This window comes from Scyliorhinus torazame, chromosome 2, assembly GCF_047496885.1.
Source record: "Scyliorhinus torazame isolate Kashiwa2021f chromosome 2, sScyTor2.1, whole genome shotgun sequence".
Taxonomy (NCBI): Eukaryota; Metazoa; Chordata; class Chondrichthyes; order Carcharhiniformes; family Scyliorhinidae; genus Scyliorhinus; species Scyliorhinus torazame.
In genome coordinates, this window is record NC_092708.1 from 324,721,992 (window position 1) to 324,749,464 (window position 27,473).

Below are 27,473 nucleotides of genomic sequence, written 5' to 3' on the forward strand. Positions count from 1 at the left end.
AACAAAACACGCAAGCATTTCATAGAATTTACAGTGCAGAAGGAGGCCATTCGGCCCATCGAGTCTACACCGGCTCTTGAAAAGAGCACCGTACCCAAGGTCAACACCTCCACCCTATCCCCATAACCCAGTAACCCCACCCAACACTAAGGGTCATTTTGGACACTAAGCGCAATTTATCATGGCCAATCCACCTAACCTGCACATCTTTGGACTGTGGGAGGAAACCGGAGCACCCGGAGGAAACCCACGCACACACTGGGAGGATGTGCAGACTCCGCACAGACAGTGACCCAAGTTGGTATCGAACCTGGGACCCTGGAGCTGTGAAGCAATTGTGCTATCCACAATGCTACCGTGCTGCCCCTCTCCATTTTAGTTCTTCCTCCAACTGGAATCCTTCTTGGTTGACGGTCTCTTTGGACAAGAAGATCTCTGCACGATCCATCCAATTCTCGGCATTTCTCTTTAAAGTCCGATGCTTTAGTTCAATCTGATCACAGAGCCCCTTGTAATTCTCCAACACAGGAGCCTTAGTTATCATAGCCTTTAGGCAGTCAAATGCCTGTTGACACTTCGCTGTCCATTTAAATTTGCTACTCTTCTTTAGCAAGTCCATCAGTGGAGCAACCACACTACTAAAGTTCGGCACAAATTTCCGGTAAAATCCACCCACACCAAGAAATCGCATTATTTCCCTTTGTGTCGAGGATATTGGAAACTCCCCAATAAGTACCTTTTAAGCATATTCACATGACATGCAGTGAGTTTTCCTTCTATCCGGCATTCTTACCACATAATTCACCTCACTTAATTTCCTTTCAATCTGATAAGGCCCACAAAGCCTTGCATTTAAAGGTTCACCGACCACTGGTGACAATAGTAAAACTTTATCTCCACTGGCAAAACTATGAACTTTGGATTTCTTGTCCGCTACCCGTTTCATCACATTTTGTGCAACTTTTAAATGTTGTCTAGCCAATTCCCCTGCCCTATTTAATCGTTCCCTAAAATTTGACATGTAATCCAATAACGAAAGTTCCAATTTCTCACTCACCAATTTTTCCTTAATCAATTATTTTTTAATAAACAATTTTAATGAGGTATTTTTGGCATTACAAACAGCAACAGTATAAAAACAATGTACAAAGAATAATAAACATAGTGCAATCACCGACTCCCAACCCACCAAGACCTGCCGAATTAACCCCCTATTCTACGCTACCCTACCCCCACTCCCCCCTCCCTCTCTCTCTTCCTCCGCCCCGCTCCTTGCTGGATATTAATTCTCCACTAAGAAGTTGATAATGGTTGCCACCTCCGGGCGAACCCTAGCAGTAAGGCAAACTTAATCTTCTCTTGCCCGAGAAAGCTCGCTATGTCACTTAGCCAGGTCTCCGACTTCGGGGACTTTGAGTCCCTCCAAGCTAGCAGTATCCATCTCCGGGCTACCAGGAAGCAAAGGCCAGAACATCTGCCTCTTTCTCCCCCTGGACTCTCGGGTCCTCCTCCATCCCAAAAATCGCCACCTCTGGACTCATTGCCACCCTTGCTTTCAATACTCTGGACATGATGTCCGCAAACCCCTGCCAATATCTCCTAAGTTTTGGACACACCCAGAACATGTGGACATGGTTCGCCGGTCCTCCCGCACATTTTACACACCTGTCCTCCACCCCAAAGAATCTACTCATCCGGGCCACTGTCATGTGGGCCCGGTGGACCACCTTGAATTGGATCAAGCCGAGCCTGGCGCAAGTTGCGGTCGCGTTGATTCTGCTCAAGGCATCTGCCCAAAAGCCACCCTCCATCTCATCACCCAGCTCCTCCTCCCACCTACGCTTCAGCTCCTTGGTCTGCGACTCCTCCGCCCCCATGAGCTCTTTGTAGATGTCCGAGACGCTCCCCTCTCCCGCCCATCCCCTAGACACTACCCTATCCTGGATTCCCCCTTAATGGCAGGAGTGGGAAGGATGAAACCTGCCTGCGCAGGAAGTCCCGCACCTGTAAATATCAAAATTCGTTCCCCCTTGCCAACCCAAACCTCTCCTGCGCCCTCAAGCTAGGGAAGCTCCCCTCTAAGAATAGGTCCCCCTTCCTCTCAATTCCCTCCCTTCGTCATACTTGGAACCCCCCATCCAAGCTCCCCAGGGCAAACTGGTGGTTGTCTAAAATTGGGGACCAGATCGATGCTCCCATTGCGCCAGAGTACCTCCTCCACTGACCTCAAATTCTCAGGGCCGCCACCACTACGGGGCAGGTGGAGTACCTCGCGGGCGGGAATGGCAGAGGTGCCGTTATCAACGCCCCCAATCTGGTGCCCGTACACGAGGCTGCCTCCATATGCTCCCAAACCGACACCGCCCCCACCGCCCACTTCCTTATCATAGCTATGTTAGCCGCAGAGTAATAATTACTAAAATTCTTCCTCAATCAATTTAAGTGGTCCTCTTACCTCATGACCAAAAATTAGTTCAAACGGACTGAATTTGGTTGACTCATTAGGTGCATTCCAAATTGCAAACAGTACGAATGGAATTACCTTTATCCGAATCTTCTGGATAATCTTGACAATAAGCCCTCAACATTGTCTTTAATGTCTGATGCCACCTTTCTAACATTCCCTGCGATTCTGGATGGTACGCAGTTGATTTAAATTGTTTTATTCCTAAGCTATCCATAACTTCTTTGAATAACCTCGAGGTAAAATTTGATCCTTGATCCGATTGTATTTCTGTGGGTAGTCCATATCTAGTAAAGAATTTAAGTAACTCCTCCACAATCTTTTTAGCTGTAATATTATGTACTGGAATGGCCTTGGGAACCTAGCAGACACATCTACTATAGTCAAAAGATATTGATTCCAACTTTTCGTTTTAGGAAGCGGTCCTGCACAATCAATTAAGACCTTGTAAAAGGTTCCTCAAATGCTGGATTGGGTATTAAGGGCGCTGGTTTTATCACTGCTTGAGGTTTCCCTATCACTTGGCATGTGTGACATGATCGACAAAATTTAACAACATCTTTATGTAGTCCAGGCCAATAAAAATGTTTTTGGATTTTAGCTTGAGTTTTCCTTCCCAAATGATCTCCCACTGGTACCTCATGTGCAACTCGCAACACCTCCTTTCTATACCCTACCGGCAATACTACTTGATGAACTTCTGCCCACTTTTCATCCGCCTGCATATGTAAAGGTCTCCATTTTCTCATCAAGACATCATTTTTATGGTAATAACACTCTGGTATACCCTCAGATCCCTCTTCCGTATATACTTTCTGATACATCCGTTTTATTTTTATATCTTTCTGTTGTAACTCCGCCAATTTTCCTGAACTAAAAATATCCGCCTCATCCTCCACCTGTTCTTGTTCTTTTTCAACCATCTGATCAAAAATCATGTCTGATAATTGCACTTCCACTCCATCTTCACTCTTTGATTTCTCCTCTTGTCTTGACCTGTGACTTTGCGACCTTGTTACTGCACAATCCGGAAAAATCCCAGGATATTCGTCCTTCAGCACTTCAATTGTCTGATTTTCCACTGGCTTATCAACCACAGTAGGCATCACTCCAACCTGCGATCCAGCTATATCATTCCCCAAGATAAACTGTATTCCTGGACAAGATAGTTTCTGTATTACTCCTACTCCCACTTCACTCTTCACTGGACTTTCCAACCTTACCTTATATAATGGAACACTACTCTTTTCATCCTGAATTCCACATATTACCACCTTTTCTGGCAATATTCTTCACAAACTATATAACTCCTCATCTCTTACCATTAAAGATTGACTATCTCCCGTATCTCTTAAAATTGTGATGACTTTACCTGCTCCTCCTGATACACGAGTAAACTTTACCCACACAAGTAAATTCTTTAAAGACATCTGGCACCTTCTTATCGATCACCTGTTGATCAGGCTGTACAATCTTTTGCAGTTCCTTCACTTCCCTTGGGCTTTCCTTTACCACTCTAACAAACCCCACTGTCTTATCCTGTTTTACCACATCAGCCTTCCCAGTGCTTTTCTTCAACCACCAACACTGTTACGTTACATGGCCTAGTTTATTACAGTGAAAACATTTGAAACTTTTCATGTCTCTCCCACCCTCCTGGATTTCTTTTTTAGTCTGAGGTACACTCTCCTTATTATCTCCCATCCGATCTCCTTTACCTCTGCCACTTGAGTATTTCTCTTATCCTCAGTTTCTATCCCTCACAGGCTGAAACTGATGTCAGAAACCAATCTTTGATTTATGAACTAATTCATAATCATCTGCCATTTCTGCTGCTAACCTCGCAATTTTAACCCTCTGCTCTTTCACATGAGTTCTCACTACATAAGGAATTGAATATTTAATCTTTTCCAAAAGCATAATTTCACTTGAGTGCTTCATACATTTGGTCTATTTTCAAAGCCCTTATCCACCTATCAAAATTACTCTGTTTGAGCCTTTCAAACTCCATGTATGTTTGACCAGGTTCTTTCCTTAAATTTCTAAACCTTTGTCTGTAGGCTTCAGGCACTAGTTCATATGCACCCAAAATTAATTTTTTCATCACCTCCTACGTCCCAGATACCTCCTCCGGTAGTAATGCAAACACTTCACTAGCTCTACCTACCAGCTTTGTTTGAATCAGTAAATCCGGTGGCCATTTCATTGTTTAGCCACCTTCTCAAATGAAATGAAAAAGGCTTCTACCTCCTTCTCATCAAACCTTGGCAATGCTTGGACATATTTAAATAGATCCCCACCAAGCCTTCGACTATGACGCTCTTTCTCACTATCCTCATCACTATTCGCCAACTGTACGTTTCCCTTTACGTTTCCGGCCAATTTTAACTGACTGTCATGTTTCATGGCCATTTTCTGAAGTGCAAACTCTCTCTTCTTCCCTTTCCTCTCTCTCTTTTTCTTTTTCCCTGATCTGTACCTCCCTTTCTCTTTCTTTTTGTTCTGCTAGGGCTATTCTTTCTGTGTTTCTTTCTTCTCTCTCCTTTTCTTTCATTGCATATTCAAGCTCCTTTAATTCTTTTTCATGTTTATGTTGCTTAATCAGCAACTGGATCTTTGCCATTTCCAATGAGTCAGACTGTATCTCAGGCAATTTTAAATGCTCAGCTACCGCAGTAAGTACCTCTTCTTTTCGTATTCTGTCAGGTAATGTTAACTGCAATGTTTTTGCCAAATCTAAAAGCCTGTTTTTAGTCTCTGTTCATAAGGTACTGTGTGTGACCGTCTCCACCCCCCAAAAACTTCTGAGCCTCTGAAAGAGCCATTGTACACAACACACTCCCTACTTAAACTGGAATGCCACACCTGAAAAGCACCCACAATATGCTCACCCCTCACTGTCTTTAAGTTCACTAAGCCAATCCAATAGATATACTTTTATCCCCCTCGAGCCCCCAATTTATCACGGGCCAGGGTTGAGAGAACCCCAAAGTGCAGCATGGAGTTCACCTGACCCACAATCTTTAATAGATTGTGGTTATGGGGAGCTCACGGGCCTACTTTACAGGTGTGATGCAACAGAGATCTACAGTACTTTTAAATTAAAACAATGTTTATTTATGAAACCAGTTAACACTTTATAAACCCACAGTAAACATTGTAACAACTATCAACACCAATAAATCCCCCAAAGAATACAGGACTATATAAGTAACTCTTGATCTTTCCTTGCAACAGCCATAAGACAAAAAAAAAAAACTTTTTACAGAAAGACATCAGGTTTAACTTCTCTACAGAAACAGGTATTATTTTTAAATCACCAAAGGATCTGGAGACAGTCTTTTGATTGCAGAGAGAGAGACTAATACACCTTATTGCCGTGACTACAGCTATCCAGCTCTCAAAACGAAACTAAAACACAGCCTGTCGTAGACAGCCAAAGAGAAAGTAAAAGCAGACAAGAGAGCCCAGCTCCACCCACACTCTGACATCACTGCAGCCATCCGATAAACACCCATTTCTTAAAGGTACACCCACCAGAGATATTTTATAAACACCCATTTCTTAAAGGTATCACATGACAATTTGGTTTTTTTAATAAACATTTTATTGAGGTATTTTTGTGGCATTGTAACAGCAGCAATATAAACAATGTACATAAAAATATAAACATAGTGCAAATACCGCCACCCTCTCCCACAGGTCCCACCATTACTTAACCCCCTAACCTAAGCTAACCTAACCCCCCCCCACCCTTTCTGCTGACGGTTAATTTTCCGCGCAGAAGTCGATGAATGGTTGCCACCTCCGGGCGAATCCTAACAATGACACTCTCATGGCGAACTTAATTTTCTCCAGGCAGAGAAAGCCAGCCAAGTCCGATAGCCAGGTCTCCGACTTTGGGGGCTTTGAGTCCCTCCATGCTAGGAATATCCGCCTCCGGGCTACCAGGGAAGCAAAGGCCAGAACGTCTGCCTCTTCTCCTGGATTCCCGGATCCTGCGACACCCTGAAAATCGCCACCTCTGGACTCAGTGCCACTCTTGTATTTAATACCTTGGACATGGCGTTAGCAAACTCCTGCCAAAATCCCCTCTGCTTTGGACATGCCCAAAACATGTGGACATGGTTAGCTGGTCCTCCCGCACATTTTGCGCACCTATCCTCCACCCCAACGAATCTGCTCATCCGGGCTACTGTCATGTGAGCCCGGTGCACGACCTTGAATTGAATCCGGCTGAGCCTGGCACATGTTGCGGTCGCATTGACTCTGCTCAACGCGTCCGCCCAAAGGCCCTCCTCTATCTCTCCCCCAGCTCCTCCTCCCACGTTCGCTTCAGTTTCCTCTGATCCCATAAGCTCCTTATATATGTCAGAGACGCTCCCCTCTCCTATCCATCCTCTAGGAACCACCCTATCCTGAATCCCCCTTAGTGGCAGGAGTGGGAAGGTTGGTACCTGTCTACGCAGAAAGTCCCGCACCTGCAGGTACCGAAATTCGTTAGCCCCGCCAATGCAAACTTCTCCTCCAGCGCCCTCATACACAGAAAGCTCCCCTCTATAAACAAGTCCCCCATCCTCTCAATCCCCGTTCTCCACCAAATTCGGAACCCTCTGTCCATCCTCATCGGGGCAAACCAGTGATTATCCCCGGGGCAAACCGATGATTATTCACATGACTACTTCAATGAAATTACCTCCCATTCTTTGGCACGCTACAGAATGTAGATCTTCTCTCCTCATAGGACCATCCTGTCATCCCAGGCATCAGCCTGGTGAAACTTCGTTGCACGTCTCGTCTTCTATGACAAATATATCCTTCCTTGGGTAAGGAAACCAATACTCTTCACAATCCACAATATATGCATGAGCATGTTAACATTAAGTGATTTGTGAACAAGGACACCCAGGTCCATTTCGATATCAACACTTACCAATCTCCCTGTTTTTCCTACCAAAGTGCATAACGTCACATTTTTGCACATTATATTCCATCTGCCATGTTCTTGCCCACTTAGCCTATCGAAATCCTCTTGAAGCCTCTTTGCATTCTGCTCGCAACTTGCATTCCCAGCTAGTTTTGTATTATCGGCAAATTTGGAAATATTATATTTGGTCCTCTCATCTAAATCATTGATATGGATTGTAAATATCTGAGTCTCGAGAACTGATTCATGCAGTACCCCACAAGTCACAGCCTGCCAACCTGAGAATGACAAAGTTTATCCCTACTCTCTACTTTCTGTCCATTAACCAGTTCTTGATCCATGCCAGGATATTACCCCCAATTCCATGGGCTATAATTTTGCTTATTGATCCTTGTATGGTTCCTTGTGGAAAGTGTTCTGAAGATCCAAATTCACCATGTTCACAGGTTAGCCCTTCTTCATTCTGCTAATTACATCCTTAAAATAAACTCTTAAAAGGATTGTCAAACATAATTTCCCTTTCGTAAATCCATGTTTACTTTGCCCAGTCCAGCCAATATTTTGCAAGTGTCCAGTTATCACATCCTTCAGAATATACTCTAGCATTTTCCACACTACTGATATCGGACTAATAGGTATGTAGTTCCCTGATTTCTCCCTCCTTTCTCAAACAGTGGGAATATATTTGCCACCTTGCAATCTCAAGACACCATTCCAGAACCTATAGAAGTTTGTAAGATGACCACCAATTAATTTGCTGTCTCTCGCCACCACTTTCAACACTTTGGGATGTAGATTGTCCAGTCCAGGGAATTTCTCAACTTTCATTTTCATTAATTTCTCCAGTACTACTTTCCTGGTAGCCCTTTGATTCTTTAGTATTACTGGGAGTTTTTTTGTATCTTCCTCCATGAAGATAGACGCAAAGTAATTGTTTAATTTCTCTGCCAATTCTTTATTCCCCATTATAAGTTCTCCTGACTCAGCCTGCAGAGGGTCCACATTTTGTTTTTGCTAATCTATCCCTTTTAGCAATCCTTTAGATGCTTTTATAGGCCATTTTTACGTTTCTCGCTAGTTTTACTTTCTTTTTCTATTTTCTCTTTCTTTATTAGTTTCTTAGTACCCCTTTGGTGAATTTCAAAATGCTCCCAATATTGAGGCTTACTACTTTTTGGCAATTTTATAAGCTTCTTCCTTTGATCTAATACAGTCTTTAGCCATGTTTTGATCACAATTTTCTGCTAGATTTTTATGCCTCAAAGGAATGTAAATTTGTTGTAAACCATGTATTAATTTTTAAAATGCTAGACATTACATGTCTACCATCATATCTTTTAATGCAGTTTCCCAATCTAACACAGCTAATTTGCCAATTGGGCTTCCGCAGTTCTCTTTGTTTAGATTTAAGACCCTGGCTTCAGATTGAACTATATCACTGTCAAGCTTAATGTAAAATTCTATCATATTGTGGTCGCTCTTCCCTAGAAGCTTCTTTACATCAAGATTATTAATTAACTCTTTCTCATTGAACAATACTAGATCTAAAATAGCCTGATCTCTAGTTGGTTCCTCAACATACTGTTCTGGAAAACACATTCCAGGAATTTATCCTCCATAACGTTAGTGTTAATTAGGTTTACCCAGTTTATGTGTAGATTGAGATCCCCAGGATTACTGCATTACCCTTGTTACATCCCTCTAATTTCCTGATTTATACTGTTTGGTGGCATCTCAACAACTAATAAACGACCCCTTGCTGTTTCTTAGCTCCACTCAAACTGATTCTACACCTTGATCTTTCATCCTCTCTCGTTAATGTTCTGCTGTCATCCTTTATCAACAATCTCCATCTTCCTTTCACTTTTTCCTATCCTTCCTAAATGTCAAATAACCTTAAACACTTAGTCTTGGTCACTCTGCAGCCACATCTCCATAATGGCAATTATACTGCATCTTTTTACATGAATTTGAACCATCGATTTATCTATCTTGTTGAGAATGTGGTGTGCATTCAGATAGAGTGCCTTTAATTCTGTCTTTTTTATTTTTTCAACCCCTTGCCTTCTATGCAGGCACATTCTTGGGTTTAAACACTCTCTTCCTGCCAAACACAGATTAGCAATTCTCTTATTGCTACCTTGCTCTTTTGCCTTCTCCCCTCTTTAATTCAGCACATCTTCTTTCACTTGATTTCTCACCCCCACTCTTTAGTTTTTTCAAATAAATTTAGAGTACCCAATTCTTTTTCTTCCAATTAAGGGGCAATTTAGCGTGGCCAATCCACCTAACCTGCATATCTTTGGGTTGTGGGGGTGAGATCCACATAGAAACGGGGAGAATGTGCAAACTCTACACTGACGGTGACCATGGGGACAGGAACCAAACCCAGGACCTTGGCGCCATGAGGCAGCAGTGCTAACCATAGAACCACCGTGCTGCCCCACCCACTATTCTACCGCCCTAATTATATAATTCACTAGACCACCTGTCCCAGCACAGCTCAGGTGAAGACCATCCCAAAGATACAGCTCCCACTTTGTCAGTGCCCCATGAATCATACCTCCGTTCTCCCATGCCAATTTTTGAGCCACGCATTTAACTCTCTAATCTTATTTATCCCATTCCAATTTGCTTGTGGCTCAGGTAATGAACCAGAGATTCTTACTTTTTGAGGTTCTGCTTTCTAATTTACTGCCGAGCTGATCATACTCGCTAAGGAGAAACTCTTTCTTTCCTATGTCGTTGGTACCTACATGGACCACGACAGCTGGACGCGCCCCCCAATTGCACGTTCTCCCCAACCCAAAGCAGGTGTCCGAAATCCTCACACCAGGCAACACAGCCTTCTAGACTCATGCTTTGTCTGCAGAGCACAATGTCTTTCCTCCGATTATACTATCCCCTACAACCACTACATTCCTATTAACTCTTTCCCCTACCCCCATGATTGGTTTCCTGTACCACAGCACCATGGTCAGTTTGTTCATCCACTCTGCAGCCCCTGCTTTCGTCTACACCAGCTGCAAGACCCTCAAACCATTGGGCAATCAAACAGACTGAGGCTTCTCCATTTCTACCTTCTTGATCCCCATACATGCCTCAGTCACAGTTACACCCTCGTGTCCCTGACCATGGACCAAATCAGATGACCCTATCTAAGGGCTGTGATCGCCTCCTGAAGCACAGTATGCAGGTAACTTTCGCCTTCCCTGATCTGTCGCAGTATCTTCAGCTTGTCCTTCAGCTCAATGAATCTGAGCCAAAGTTCTCCTGCCATAGGCAAATGTATTTGTCTTGGATCACGCTGGTGTAAATGAGCTCCTACATTTTGCAGCCGCCACAAATCTCCTAACCTGCCATCTTGAAAGTGCTTAAGTCATTCATTATTTTACTAGTTAAATTTTAATTAATGTCTCTAGTCCTGCCCATGATTAGATTCTTATTACCCCGATTGAAATTCCCTGGTTAAAATAAATAGGAAATACTCACTAACCTAATAAACTTTCCTATTATTGGAGAACCTTACTACTACTAGTAGAACCTTACAATTACTAAGTTTATCCAAGTTTTGAGAGAGATTCACCAACCAATCAACTTTTTTTTCCAGAAATATACTTTATTCATAAAATCTTTAAAAGTACATTACAAAACATTTCAACCTGACATTTACCGGAATCATTCAGCTATCTGTTTTCCTGTCATTGCACTTGATTTTTCTCAGAGCTCATTCTAGAGCCATAGATTGGATAGCTCTTTTAGGTGCTGCTGTCTGCCTCGTCCTCTCCCCATTACTATAACACCAAATCTGCTTTTTCTTCCCATCTCTTTGTGTACTCCTTCCCTTAAGGGTTTAAGCAACTCTCTTCCAGGCCTTCACAATGCCATTGTTAAATGTGCAGTTGGATAGTAAGAGGTAAGAGAGTAATTGAATCGCCATGAGGCACAAAGCATTCAGTATGCTAAAATGAAACAAATCAATTGCAGAACTGCTGATTATATATTTGCCTTTCACCTTGTTTCAAATCTGGTACATGCTGATGGCATGAAAGACTTGTCCAATCTAGCTGCGAAGTCCTATAAAATAGAGGTTGCTGGGGTTGCAGTTTAGATGCTCTGATGCTTTTCTGTTTGGAATGGAAGCAGAGTAAAGGAAGCTTTACCCTGCATCAAACTGTATATTTGACCTAGGAATGTGTGCAGTACTATACAGAGTAGCCAAATTGCAAAGTATTTAATTTCTCTATTATTAACTCTGATTTACATTAAAAAGTGAATTTAAAGTAGAAACTTTTTTCTCCCAAATGGTGCACTGATTTAAGCATTTGTTTTACTTACGGCACGGTGGCACTGTGGTTAGCACTGATGCCTCTCGGCTACAGGGTCCCAGGTTCTATTCCGGTCTCGGGTGACTGTCTGTGTGGAGTTTGCACTTTCTCCCCATGTCAGCATGGGTTTCTCCGGGTGCTCCGGTTTCCTCCCACAGTCCACAGATGTGCAGGTTAGGTGGATTGGCCATGCTAAAATTGCCCCTTGGTGTCCAAAAGGTAAGTCGGTTTACTGGGTTGTGTGGATAGTGTGGAAGCGTGGGCTTAAGTTTGGTGTTCTTTCCAAGGGTAGTGCAGACTCGAATAGCCGCCTCCTACTGAATTCTATGTAATTCTATGATGAGCTGGGCTACCAATATAGGCTAAATTAATGGCCTGCTTTGTTAACAGTAAGGATTCTTAGTGAAATAATGGGCACTCTCATTCTTATTTCTGCTGGATACAGGCAACACAAAAATACTGTGTATCCATTTGGTCCATGCTTCAACATCTTAACTGAGAATTTTTTTATTTTTAAGAATCTTTATTGTCACAAGTAGGCTTACATTAACACTGCAATGAAGTTACTGTGAAAATCCACACTACAACACCTGTTTGGGTACATTGAGGGAGAATTCAGAATGTCCAATTCCCCGAACAAGCACGCCTTTCAGGACTTGTGGGAGGAAACTGGAGCACCCGGAGGAAACTCACAGGGAGAACGTGCAGACTCCGCACTGTGACCCAAGCGGGGAATCGAACCTGAGACCCTGGAGCTGTGAAGTAACTGTGCTAACCACTGTGCTACCATGCCATCCTATTTATATTTATAATATTGATAATGGCAATGGCGAATGAAAGGCAAAGCATGCCTGTTTCAAAGGTTAAATAACTTAAATGAACATGCCTTGCCTTGATGAACTCAATTTTAAACAAATTAAAAGTATGCGCTTTTGGCTTTAGTGGTTTCTGCGATATGTATTGATGACAAGTATCTGATGCTTCTGTTTAGCCTCTTGATCCATTTTTTAACACTCATTTCTACCTCTCATGCTCAGTAATGTCTCCATTATATTTTGCCACTTCAAGTGTGCAAAGCACTAAAAGATGACGCGAGTCAGAAATTTGAAGTGTGAAATCTTAATTTATTTGTAGGCCTATCGACTAGAACCTCTGATCCTGAAACATTACAGTAATATTGCACCCCTCCAAATCCATTGGTACAACACAACTGTCTTAACAAAGTACAATGACGTACGGCCAACTTATATCAAGCCTGCCAAAGAGTCGGCAAATCTGTCAACGGTTCCCTCAGTATCTACCTCACATACAGAATTGGAAAATATGCCAAGTCCCAGTACCTCGCCAGTTTTGCCTCGACGAAACTATGGAGAATCAATAACCAGCCTAGGAAAAGCAAGTATAATGGGTGAGATATTAAAAGTATGTCTGTTTTGTGGATGTTAAACTGCATTTATTATTGGCATTTAATGTTTTTGTACCATAAAATCAGAGGGCTATGGAAACAGTAAAAAAAACTAATGCGAATGATTTTTCTACATCCTGACTACAAAGTGTTTATTTTTTTTTTATTGTACTGGTTTGTACATTGGCTAAATTAACCTGCTTGCCTGGAATATAATTTAAGAACACTGAGCAACAAGCATTTTGGGCATATGCCATCGAGTATTTTTTAAAAGGCCAATGTTTTCCGAGTGGTACAGCGGGTAAATTCACCAACTGTACTTTGGAGTCATTCAGACCATGATTTGAAATTTCAGTTGCAATATTAAGGCAGGAATGAATAATGGAGCGACTCCATGTTGTGCTATCCAGGAACATTTTCTGCTGTAAGTTGGCAGAGCAAATTCGAGTAATACGGAAATCAGATACTAATGTCAAACACAATTTTGTGCTTGTTTTTTATATAACTTCTGCATGCTGATATTTTTTTTAAAAGGCCTGATAATCTACATCTCAGTGTACTAATGGAGGTGGCTATGGAAATGGACGCATTGGTTGCTTTTTTCCAAACCTATGGAAGTCCTGGCTGATTGGAGGGTGACAAATATAATTCCACTAAAGACGGTGGGAGAAAAAAAGAATGGAATTACAGACCATTGCTCATCATAGTAGAGAAATTGCTGGAGTATTATAAAGCACGTGGTAATCATACACTTCAAAAATGTCACTGGGATTAGACAAAGTCAACATGGATTTATGAAGGGGAAATAATGTTTGACAAGGCTGACTTCCGGTGACGGTGATGTGCTGAGTGGACGCCCATCAGGTGGCTCTCCTCCGAACCAGGATAAAGAAAAGGCACTTTTAGTTGAATTTTGTCCAAATTTCAAAGAAAAAAATCCCTCAACAACTAAAGGAGAGTAACCAAGAAAAGATGCCAGCGAACGGGAACTCGAGGGGCCAAAGAACGACAGAAGTGGCGGGAGGAGCCACGACCAGCAGGCAGACGAGACAGACTCAGGAGAGAGGGCGGCCGATGACCCGAGCATCAGCCTCCCCTCACACCACTTGGAGACGGATGGAAGAGCTTCTCGATGAAGGAGCTGACTGCCGTGAAGTAGGCAATTAGATAGAGATCCAGGTGTTGGTTAAAGTGGCGGTAGCGGAGGCTACTACAGTATGTTGAGGTCGTAACTTGTAGAATAGTTCAGGCTGAACCAGTGGATGTGGTGCATTTGAATTTCAGAAATTTTTTGATAAAGTCTCATATAAGGGCACGAACGACCGGCTGCTTTGCGCTCCAGCGAGAGCACAACAAAGCCGGGAGAGGCCTCCCTTGGGCTTCCCGGCAGTCTTTACGCCTCGCGAGATACACCAAAGTCTCCCAAGGCGTCGGTATCAGAATCCTGCCCAAAAGGGGCACGACCAAATGACACCGCCTACATAGGTTTTGAGCCTAAGTAAGCAGGCTTACTCAGGATATACCAGCCTCCCCAGGGAGGTTGGAAGCGAGAATAACTCGGGCAGGAGGGTTCCTTGATTATGCTGCCCGCTTTCCCAAGGCAGCAGGAGGTGTAGACAGCCAATGGATGGTAGGCGAATTTGGGTGATGGACTAGACTGTGTTCATGACTCTGTAGTTTTTTTGTGGTCTTTGGCCAAGCAGTTGCCATACCAGGCTGTGATGCAGCCAGATAGGATGCTTTCTATGGTGCATCTGTAAAAATTGGTAAGAGTAAGGTTGGGGGGTGATGGTGGGGGCCCTGGAGGGGGCATGGGAGGTCCCCAAGAGAGGGGGGTGCCCAGGGACCCCATAACGTGGTATCCTCACTTGGTGTGGGATGATGCCCATGTGTGGGCGACCCACAAACTCACTTAGAGATTGGGCACCCTTTCAAAATGGCAGCCTGATCTTGGAGTTCAGCTCCCCAGTGCTGAAAAAAATTCAAGTGTGGGCTAAGCCAGTGAGAAACTCCTCGGGGCCCAAAAAAGTTACTTAACTATTGTTTGATAGTGGTAAGGAACTCACCGGCAAACCGGCGGGAAACTCCCAACAAACCCGCCACAGATGAACTAAGAAATGTTTCCATTAAATTCCACCCAGGAGGTTAATGTGCAAAATTCAAGCACTTGGGATTGGAGGTAATATATTGGCATGGATTGAGAATTGGTTAGCAGACAGAAAAGACTAGGAATAAATGGGTCTTTTTCAAAGATGGCAGGCAGTGACTAGTGGGGCCCCACAGGGACCAGTGCTTGGGCCTCAACTATTCAAAATATACATCAATGACTTGGGTGAGGAAACAAAATGTAATAGTTCCAAGTTGACTGCCGCACAAACCTTGGTGGGACTGAGTGGTGAAGATGTTAAGAAGCTTCAAGGTGATTTAAACCAGGGTTTTTCGAAGTGCAGGTCACAACCCACGGGTGGGTGCCGGGCAAATGTCGGGAGTGTCGCAGAGCGATAGGTCGCGTCGTGGTCCCGATTGCAGGAGAAGCACCCAATGGATACCATTTGCTTTTAAATTGAGGATGTCAGCCGCGGCCACCCCTTTTTATTTTTTAAAATAGCTTTTATTAAGGCAGTTGTATGAACAGTAAATACAAACCAACACGAGCAAACAGGAACATCATACTAAAATAAATAAACAACTAACCAACACCCCAACCTTCCTCCCACTCCCCATGTTAGCCCCTTTATTCCCACCCCCACCCCCCTCCTGCTGACACCACAATTCTTAAAAAAGTCGATGAACAACTTCCATCTCCGGGCAAACCCATCAACCAACCCTCTTAAGGCAAACTTGATTTTCTCCAACCTTAGGAACTCCTCCAGGTCACTCACGCACATCCCCGGTTTCAGTGTCTCCGAGTCCCACCACTCCAACTAAATCCATCTCCAGGCTATCAGGGAGGCAAAGGTAAGAACATTGGCTCTCTCGCCCCCCTGGACTCCCGGGTATTCCGACACACCAAATATCGTCACTTCTGGACTCTGGACCACCTTCACCCTCAGCACCTTGGGCATTATGTCCGTGAACCCCTTCAGTTTCGGACAAGCCCAAAACATGTCAACATGGTTCGCTGGCTTCCCTGCGCACTGCCCACACCTGTCCTCCACCCCCTCAAAGAACCTGCTCATCCTAGCCACCATCATGTGTGCCCTGTGAACTGCCTTAAACTGGATGAGATTGAGCAACTGGATAAGACTGAGCCTCGTGGACAACGAGGATGCATTCCCTCTCTTCAGAGCCTCCTCCCACAACCCAGCCTTTATTTCTCATTCTCACCCCCCCCCTTTCCTCCTCCCATTTACACTTAATTTCCGCTAACGGGGCTCCCTCCCAGTCCATTGGCTCCTTGTAGATCTCGGGCACCTTGCCCACCCCCCCACGCCTTCCCTCAAATCCCCCCCCCCCCCCCCCCCCCCCCCGCCCCCTCATCTGTTTCACGAACCATGGCAGATTCAACTTGTGCAGCTGTTCCCATCCCTGTGCCACCTGGATACCCAAATATCTGAAGCTCGCCTCCCACCACCTTGAACAGCAGCTCACCCAATCTCCTCTCCTGCCTCCTGACCTCGATCCTGGAAGATCTCTATGTTTAGCTTATATCCGGCAAACCTGCCAAAATCCTCCAAAACACTCATAATTCACCCGATGCCCCACTGTGGGTCCGAAATATAAAGCAACAGGTCATCCGCATATAGCGAGACCCTGTGTTCAAACCCCCCCCCCCCCCCCCCAGCCAAATCCCTTTCCAGCTCTTCAATGCTCTAAGCACCGTTGCCAGCGGCTCTATTGCCAAGGCAGAAAACAACAGGGAAAGTGGGCACCCCGCCTTGTCCCACAGTGCAGCCTGAAGTACTCTAAGCTCACCTGATTTGTCCGCATGCTCGCTACCGACTCCTTGTACAACAATCGGACCCAGTCTACAAACCCCTGCCCAAACCGTCCTAACACTTCCCATAGGTACACCTGTTCCACCCGATCAAAAGCCTTCTCTGCATCAGTTGCTACTGTCACCTCCACATCCTGTCCCTCCGTGGCATCATTATCATGTTTAGTGTCTCCTAACATTCGCCGACAGTTGCCTCCCATTGCAAACCCTGTCTGATCTTCCCCTATCACCCCGGCACACAGGATCTTTACCAGCAATTTGGCGTCCACATTTAGTTACGATATCAGGCGATAGGACCCACACTGCTCCGGATCTTTATCTTTCTTTAGTATTAGAGATATGGGAGCATGCGATAAATAAGGGGGAGTTCCTCCTTTTCCCTCGCCTCATCACATACCCTCACCAGCATGGTCACTAGGTCTCCCCCAAACTTCTCATAACATTCTACAGGAAACTCTCTGGACCCGCATCGTCCCCATGCCCTCTTATCACCTCTACCAGTTCAATTGGGGCTTCCAGCCCCTACGCCAGATCCTCCCCCACTTTGGGGTTACTCCAATCCTTCCAGGAACCGCTGCATTTCCCCTGCCAGCCGGTGGCTCTGATTCGTAGAGCCTCCTGTAAAACCATTTTAATGCCCCATTCACCCCCACCAGGTCCAGTACCAATCTTCTCCTCCCGTCCTTCACTCTTCTGATCTCCATCGCCGCATCCTGCTTGCTGAGTTGGTGGTCAACATCCTACTTGCCTTCTTCCCGTATTCATACACTGGCCCTCCGCAACTGCCCTACTGCCTTCCCCATGGACACTAACCCGAACTCCATCCGGAGCTTCTGCCTTTTCTTGAACAATCCTGCCTCCGGGGCCTCCAAATACCTCCTGTCCACCTACAGAATCTCATCCACCAACCTTATCATCTCTGCTCATTCAACCTTTTCCCTATGCGCCCAGATCGGTCAATGGCCATGTTAAAGTCTCTTCCCATGATCAACCAGTGCAGGTCCAGGTCGGGAGCTTCCGCAGTACCTGCCTTATGGACTTCACATCATCCCAGTTTGGGGCATAGACATTTACCAAAACCATTGGCATCCCCTACAGCTTCCCGCTCACCATCATGAATCTGCCACAATATTCCCCACCTCAAACGGCACCCGTTTGTTTATAAGCACCGCCACCCCCATGTCTTCATATCTAGTCCCGAATGATAGACTGGCCCTACCCACCCTTTCCTTAGCCTAGTCTGATCCCCGATCTTCAAGAGTGATTCTTGAAAAAAGTACACGTCCGCCTTCAAGCCCCTCAAGAGAGCGAACACACAAGACCTTTTGACGGGCCCATTCAGCTCTCTCATGTCCACGTGGACACCCGCCAATCAACCATATCCTTTCTTGGGCCAGCCCCCACGTCACGCGACCCTCCAAGCCGACCCTCGGATGCCCACCGTCACCACTCCTTTTTGTGCCACACCTTCGTCAGTAGTCCTCCCCTGAACCAAACAACAATCCCATCCCCCCGCCCCCCTACTACGCTAACCACCTGGCCAACCCCACTAAAAGGTTAGGAGGTGTCCTCTCTAACCTTTTAAGATTTAAAGATGAAAATAGATTCAAAAGCCTTGGCACCATTGTGGGGGTGGGGAATAGGGTGCCTTCTGCAACCAGGCAGGCAGAGAGGGTCTTTAAGCCAATTGGAGCAGTGTTCCCAGTGTCTCTTGGCCCTGGTTATCAGGCCTTTATCGGCCTTTTAAGTGGGTAAATAGGCTACTCTCTGCTTGCAGAAGGGTAGCCCTGCTGCCCATCCCTGCAATGCAAAATCACAGACCCAGCCGCCTCTTTCCATCCCCAGCAGGGGCTAAAATCCCAGCCCCTTATGATTTTTGGAAAAGAATGACAGGGCCAGGAAGGAAGGCAAGGTTTTTTTAGGCAGAATGAAAAGCATTTTTGGCACATGTATCTGGTATTTCACACTAGATATGAAGGCCAATGTACTAGAACCTCCGCTTGTCCCAGAGCCAGTGGCTTTAGTGACGACACTACTTGACAAAATTCATTTTCAGAACTATGTCACAAGACCTTTTCTGTAGGCCATTTCCACCACTCAGAATTTTGTATGAGAGGCATTTCTAGCTACATCTTGTGACCTCTAAAGTGGTCCAAATCTCAGCATATCTGGATAGTAAGTGACAGTGGATTGTTTGTTCAAGCTGGCCTCTGCTTCCGGCTCCCCGTGACCCCCTGAGAGAGTGTACATACAATTGTACAGAGTTGCAAGATTCTCAAAAACACAGGGAACTGTTATTGCATAAATGTGAAATTACATGCTCTTCTCTGGAAGCTTTTTCTGTTGTTGTAGTTTACACTCTTCCAAAGTGCATTTAGTTTCTAACTAGCAGTTGTGGCACAGCACTCTTGTCTGAGTTAGTTCAAATCCTACTCCAGAAATTTGAGAACAAAAAGCTAACATTCCAAAGCAGTACTGAGGGTGTGCTGTACTGTTGAAGGTGCTGTCCTTTGAATGAGATGTTAAGCCAAAACCCAATCTGCTGTCTCGGGTGGACATTAAAGGTCACTATTGCGGAGAGGAGTCAGGGGAGTTATTCCTGGACCAGGATTTTACTGCCCTGCCACGGTGTGCCTCCCACCAGCGGATGCGGCGGACTATTTGAATTCCCATTTACTTCAGTGGGACTGTAATATCCCACTGGTGGGAGGGGCTGTGAAATGGCCCTGGTGTCCTGACCAATATTTGTCCTTCAGAGGGGCCTGTTTAGCTCAGATGGCTGGACAGCTGGTTTGTGATGCAGAGTGAGGCCAACAGTGTCGGTTCAATTCCCGTACTCGCTGAAGTTATCTATGGAGGCCTCGCTTTCTCAACCTTGTCCCTCGTCTGTGGTGTGGTGGCCCTCTGGTTAAGTCATCACCAGTCAGATCTCTCTCTCTCTCAAAAATGGGGAGAGCAGCCTACGGTCATTTGGGACTATGGCGACTTTCATTTTCTTTTTTTTTAAAGAATTTTTATTAAAGCTTTCACAAAATATCAACAAAAAAATGTAAAAGGAACCCAATAGAATTAAACACAAAACAACCCCGTGCCCACCTCCCCCTATACATAAATAATAAATTAACACTCGCCGAAACACATAGGCCTGGATTCCACGCTTGGGGGGCTTGCATCCTTCCACTGAAGAAGAATCCTTCGCCGGGCTACCAGGGACGCAAAGGCCAGAATACCGGCCTCTTTCGCCTCCTGCACTCCCGGCTCCCCTGCAACCCAAAATATTGCAAGCCCCCAGCCCGGTTTGACCCTGGATCCTACCACCCTCGACACCGTCCTCGCTACGCCCTTCCAAAATTCCTCCAGCGCTGGGCATGCCCAGAACATATGGGTGTGGTTTGCTGGGCTCCCTGAGCACCTAACACACCTGTCCTCACCCCAAAAAAACCGGCTCATCCTTGTCCCGGTCATGTGTGCCCTGTGCAGCACCTTAAACTGTATGAGGCTGAGCCTCGTGCACCAAGAGGAAGAGTTCACCCTCCCAAGGACATCTGCCCCGTGCCCACGTCCCCTCCTCGATCTCCTCCCCCAACTCCTCTCACTTGCCTTTCAGCTGCTCCACCGAGGCCTCCTCCTCCTGCATCACCTGGTATGTTGCCGAGATCTTCCCCTCTCCAAACCACACCCCCGTGAGCACCCTGTCCTGTACCGTGCGTGGCGGCAGCAGCGGGAATTCCACCATTTGCCACCTGGCAAACGCCCTTACCTGTAGATACCTAAAGGTGTTCCCCGGGGGTAGCACGTACTTCTCCTCCAGCTCACCCAGGCTCGCGAACTTCCCGTCCACAAACAGGTCTCCCAACCTTCTTATCCCTGCCCTGTACCACCGTGAAAACCCTCCATCTATTCTCCCTGGAACAAACCGGTGGTTCCCCCGTATCGGGGTCCACACCGAGGCCCCCACTGCCCCCAAATTTTGAGGGTAGCCGCCACCACCGGGCTCGTGGTATACCTCATTGGAGGGAGCGGCAGCGGCGCCGTTGCTAGCGCCTCCAGACTCGTACCCTCACAAGACACCGTCTCCAGCCTCTTCCATGCCGCCCCCTCCCCCTCCATCACCCACTTGTGCATCATCGCCGGCATAGTAGTACCCACAGAGATTGGGCAGTGCCAGCCCCCCCCCCCCCCCCAATCCCTACTCCACTCCAGGAACACCCTTCTCACCCTCGGAGTCCCTTGCGCCCACACAAACCCCGTTATGCTCCTGTTGACCCGCCTAAAGGAGGCCTTCGGGATAAGAATGGGGAGGCACTGGAACAGGAACAAAAACCTTGGGAGCACCGTCATCTTGACTGACTGCACCTACCCGCCAGAGACAGCGTCCCACCTCTTAAACTCCTCCTCCATTTGCTCCATCAGCCTCGTGAAATTAAGTCTATGCAGGGCCCCCCAGCTCCTGGCCACCTGGATCCCCAAATACCTGAAGCTCCTCTCCGCCCTTTTTAGTGGGAGCTCGCCCATCCCCCTCTCCTGGTCCCCTGGGTGAACCATGAACAATTCGCTCTTCCCCATGTTGAGCTTGTACCCTGAGAAATCCCCGAACTCCCTGAGGATCCTCATTATCTCCGGCATTCCCCCCACCGGGTCCACCACAAATAGCAGCAAGTCGTCCGCATAGAGCGACACGCTATGCTCCTCCCCACCCCGCACCAGCCCCCTCCAGTTCCTCGACTCCCTCAGTGCCATAGCCAGGGGTCCAATCGCCAGTGCGAAGAGCAGGGGGGACCCCTGCCTCGTCCTTCGATGCAACCGAAAGTACTCAGATCTCCTCTTGTTCGTGGCCACACTCGCCATCGGGACCTCGTACAACAGCCCAACCCACCTGACGAATCCCTCCCCAAACCTCTTCAGCATGTCCCACATGAACCCCCACTCTACCCTATCGAAGGCCTTCTCAGCGTCCATCGCCATCACTATCTCCCTCCCTCGCCAGCATCATAACATTCAGGAGCCTCCGCACATTCACGTTCAACTGCCTCCCCTTCACAAACCCCGTCTGGTCTTCGTGGATGACCTGCGGCACACAATCCTCAATTCTCATGGCCAAGACCTTCGCCAGCACCTTGGCATCTATATTTAACAACAAAATCGGCCTGTAAGACCCATACTGCAGGGGATCCTTGTCCCGCTTCAGGATCAAGGTGATCAGTGCACGGGACATCGCCAGGGGCAAAGTCCCCCCTCCCTTGCCTCATTGAAGGTCCTAACCAGCAACGGGCCCAACAGGTCCACATATTTTTTGTAAAATTCGACTGGGAAACCGTCCGGCCCTGGTGCCTTCCCCGCCTGCATGCTCCCTATCCCTTTGGCCAGCTCCTCCAGCCCAATCGGGGCCCCAAATCCCACCACCAGTCCCTCCTCCACCTTCGGGAACCTCAGTTGGTCCAGAAAGCGGCCCATCCTTCCCTCCTCCAGTGGGGGCTCGGACTGATACAGTTCCTCAAAAGTCCCTGAAGACCCCATTGATGCCAACCCCACTCCACACCACACTCCCTCCCCTATCCTTAACTCCCCCGATCTCCCTAGCTGCGTCCCTCTTCCGAAGCCAGATCCCTCTTCCGGATCCGACCCAGCATGCGCCGCATAAAACCCGCATCGTCCCAGTTCGAGGCGTACATGTTGACCAGCACCACCCCCTCCCCTTGCATCATACCACTTACCATTACGTACCTGCTGCCATTTTCTGTCACAATGCTCGACGCCTCAAACGACACCCTCTTTCCCACCATGATCGCCACCCCCCGATTTTTGGCATCCAGTCCCGAAGGAAACACCTGACCTACCCACCCCTTCCTCAATCTTACCTGGTCTGCCACCTTCAGGTGTGTCCCCTGGAGCATGACCATATCCGCCTTCAGTCTCTTCAGGTGCGCGAACACCCAGGCCCGCTTAACCAGCCCATTCAGTCCCCTTACGTTCCAGGTTATCAGCCGGATCAGGGGGCAATCCGCCCCCCCCCTCCCCTGCCGACTAGCCATAACCCCTCCTCGGCCATCCATGCGCCCACGCCCGGCCCGTTCCCCACGGCGGCAGACCCCCGTCCCAAACCCCCTACTCCAGCTCCCCCTTGACCATACCAGCAGCAACCCGGTTCTCTCTCTCCGCCCCCCCCCCCCCACACCCCCAGCTAGGACCCCTCCTAGCTGTATTGCTCCCCCCCCCCCCCCCCCCATTGCACTCCCGCAAGTCAGCTGACTCCTGCTGACCCCGGCCACTTCCGCCTCTCCTTCGACTCCTCCCATTGTGGGACTACCCCTCCCCTCCATTACCCACCAGCAGGCTCTCTGCCTCCCCCTTCCATCCAAAGCGCGGGGAAAAAAAACCACGCTTCCCCACCCCAGTCCCGCGCGCGCCCCCCCCCCCCCCCCCCCCCCCCCCCCCAGCCTTCAGCGTGGGAAAAAGCCCGCGCTTTCCACCTGCCTGGCCCCGTCTCCTCTGGCGCAGCTCCTTTTACAAGCCCAGTCCCCTCGCCCCCGACTCGGGCCTCACCCTCCCCCGCGGGGCACCATCCCCCCTACCGGCCATCCACCTCCTACTCCCTTTACTTGTCCTCCTCCAAGAGCCCACCCGACAGACCCAACCAAAACAGTGCCCAACACACCCTAACCACCCACACCGATCCAAAAAGAAACAAGAACAAAGAACCCCCTCTCAAAATGTAACACAACAACAATCCCCGACCATCCCCACGCCCGACCCCCCATCCCGACCCTCCGTTTGTGTCCAGCTTCTCAGCCTGAACAAAGGCCATGCCACCTCCGGGGACTCAAAATAATGGTGCCGGTCCTTGTAGGTGACCCACAGACCCGCCGGCTGCAGCATGCCAAACATCACCCCCTTCCTGTGCAGCACCGCCTTCGCCCGATTGTACCCAGCCCTCTTCTTCGCCACCTCCGCACTCCAGTCCTGATATATTCGAACCTCCGCGTTCTCCCACCTGTCTGCTCCTCTCTTTCTTGGCCCACCTGAGCATGCAATCCCGATCAGCGAACCAATGAAACCGCACCAGCACCGCCCGCGGCGGCTCGTTAGCCTTGGGCCTCCTCGCCAGCACTCTCTATGCGCCCCTTCCAGCTCCAGGGGCCCCTGGAAGGACCCCGTTCCCATCAGCGTGTTTAACATGGTGACCACATAGGCCCCCACGTCCGACCCCTCCAACCCCTCCGGGAGGCCCAGGATCCGCAGATTCTTCTGCCTCGACCAATTCTCCATCTCCTCGAACCGTTCCTGCCATTTCTTGTGGAGCGCCTCATGCGCCTCCACCTAGGCCCAAGATCTCGTCCTCTTTATCTGAGATCTTTTGTCGGACCTCGCAGATCGCCACCCCCTGGGCCGTCTGGATCTCCAGCAGCTTATCAATAGAAGCCTTCATCGGCTCTAGCTGGTCCACTTTGAGCTCCCTGAAGCAGTGCTGGATAATCTCCTGCGCCCACTGCATCCATGCTGCCTGGTCCCCGCCTGCCGCCATCTTGCTCTTCTTCCCTCGCACTTTCTTTGGCTTCACCACCATTTTTTTAGTCGCCCCGCTCCTGGTCCAAGCCATACAATGTCGGGGGAATGTTGCAGTCTTATTCCCACACCGGGAAATGTCGAAAAAGTGCCGTTGGGGGCCCTGAAAAGAGCCCAAAAGTCCACTCCAAGCAGGAGCTGCCGAACGTGCGCCTTAGCTCTGCATAGCTGCACCCGGAAGTCCTAGCCGCAACCGGAAGTCCGGGACTATGGCGACTTTCATTTCATTTATCCTACAATCAACATCACAGAAATAGCTCATCGCATTGCTTTTGTGACAGCTCACTGTGTCCCAGTTGGCTACTGTGTTTCCTATGTTCCATCAGTAACTATACTTCAAAATAACTTAATTGGTCTGGGGTATTCTGAAACCATGTAATATATATATACGTGTGTGCGTGCGTGCGTGCGTGCGTTTAATACCTGTTCTAGCCATTCTATAAACAGCCTGTGAACATTTCATTTTCCAAAAGACATTTACGTACTCACAGTTCTCTGAAGATACTTACCAAACCCCTTTCCCAAACTACCCATAAATAATGTTTGTTGGCACTTCAGCTTCACTGCTATCAGAATTTCTATCCCTAAAATGCGATGCCTTGACATTTTTTTGCTGCCCTGTTTCACCATGGTACCTGTTTATGCTTTCCGCCCTGTAGGCTGAATCTACTCTTTCCCTTGATCACAAACTGAAGAGCAAAATTATGTAAGGTGACTGACTGCTCCACTTCAATGCATAAGCCTCTTGTTGCTGACGTGGCCTCCATCTCGCGCTGTTCTAGCAAATACAGCCCGAGTTATTTCAAATCTTTCTTTTGTATTTCTATTTCATCATTAAAAAGCAGCATCCTGAACCAAATGCATTTTCTCTGTTGTCTCGGCGCCCTTTCGCTATGCAGTAATCCCTCGAAATATGGTCTTACAAAGGCTTTGTAGAGAATCACCATTATATCTGACTTTTAATTCCTTTACTCTTGCTAGAAATCCAACTTAGCTGGTTGAGATGCTTTTAATGTTTAGTAAACCTATATGATTCAATTTCCCCCTATTCAAAGTACAATAATTAATTTTAGTTAACCAAAATATACATCAAGTCCAGTCATTCTATCATTTTGGCAATATTCTCTTGCAACTTTATTTGATCCTCAAACTTACTTAACTTCCTTTTTTGGCATTATTTTCAATTCTTGACATCACTTCCTCTGAAATCTGTGTTGATTGCACAGGTTTACACAACATCAACATTTTCATGTATTTCATCTTTATAACTAAAAATGCCAAGATTTTCCACACCGTGAATGTTAAACTAATGGACCTGTAATTATCTTTTTACGCTCTGTTTCTCACAATGAAATAGGATATTTCAGTAGCTTCTCCCCAGTTTGCTGGTACACATTCACAATCGCATTTAATAGAATTCTGAAGGATATTTTCTCGTGGCTCCACCACTTCCCTCCTATTTCCCTCCAGATCATGGATAGATCTCATCAGATCCCGGCACTTTGTCCTTCTTCAGGTTGAAAACTTCTCAAGTACTTTCCTTTTCTCATGGTACCTCTCACCTCACTTATAACCTATTTTTGGAGTAACCTTCTACTACATGACCTGCTTGTTCCAATGAGAGTGGCATCTGACTGTTGTAAGATAAAGTAGGGTGGGACTTGTTCAAAATTCGAGAAAGAGACAGGGAATGTGGAGGATCGATTTAAAGAGCTGGAATATATGGGAAGGGACAAGGCCATGTATGATTGATGGAGCCATGTGAAGCCTTTCAAATATCTGGCACTAAAGATTAAAGGCGAAAGGATTTCTTCATTCAAACTAGTTTATTAATGTCCTTGATGGAAAGGAACATACTGTCCTTATCTGGTCTGACCTATATGTGACTCCAGACCCACAACAATGTGGTTGAATGTATCCAAGACTGAGTTAGACAGAGTTTTGATCTACAAAGGGGTCGAGGATTGTGGGAAACAGGCAAGAAAGTGGAGTTGAAGCCACAGTCAGATCAGCCATTATCTTATTGAATGACGGAACAGTCAGACAGGGCCGAATGGCCTAGTGCTCTTAATTCTTGTGTCGTCGTCTTAATATTTGAATGAATGATCTAATCGTATTATACTTTTGGTCCACAAGGTGGCATTGTAGACATGAGTGTCTGTTAAATGAGTTCAATTCAAAAGAATGGAGACCAGCATGTCCGGTTGTTCTAAATTAGTGCAAGTTTTATAAAAATAGGCACCATTTAACTGCCCCAAAATGAAAATTAGAATTGATTAACATTTTTGACCCTTGATTATGAGGAAAGCATTTTGCAAAGATAAATCTCACCGTTGGCACCCTGCTTCGTGATGTTAAATTTAGTAATGCTATGCTGTGCTCCCAGTATTAAAAGTACCTGGCTCAGTGTTCTGGAACAGCAAGCGAAGTGCAATATTGAGCTCTAAATTGTTACCAACCACTAAAGGGAGTGAATGTTTAAACTTTCAGTATCTTTTATGGGATGCCCTAATCAGAAAGTGGAGTTGAAGCCACAGTCAGATCGGCTATTATCGTGTTGTTTGCACTGGATGGCTGAATCTGGGTGCATTTGAGTGCTATAGTGAGAGTTTGATGACTGAGGGATATTAAGGGTTCATTTTTATCTAAAGTCTAGTCTTTCTTTTATTTAGTAAATTAATTTAAAAATTGCTGTTTGGGTTAGAAGAAGAGCGAGAAGGGAGCCGGGAGTTTACAGCGAGTGCAGCTGACTGGGAGTAGAGTCGGAGGGCGGAGTTCCAGTTGGTTCACAGGGCAGCTATATTCTAAGGTAAGAGTTTTTTGGCTTTTTTTTTGTTTGTTTTTTGGGG

General features: G+C 46.8%; 1 protein-coding gene across 3 annotated transcripts in view; it reads left to right on the forward strand.

Moving 5' to 3' along the window:
- Positions 1-27,473, forward strand: part of ddhd1b (DDHD domain containing 1b) — a 120,001-nt gene that overhangs the window by 77,998 nt on the left and 14,530 nt on the right. For 2 of the 3 annotated variants that reach the window (XM_072489722.1, XM_072489723.1), the window contains one exon: positions 12,854-13,127. In XM_072489722.1, the coding sequence (XP_072345823.1) occupies positions 12,854-13,127 (274 nt within the window). Of the gene's footprint in view, positions 1-12,853; positions 13,128-27,328; positions 27,434-27,473 lie in introns of all 3 variants that reach the window. The other variant, XM_072489725.1, reaches the window with a different exon arrangement.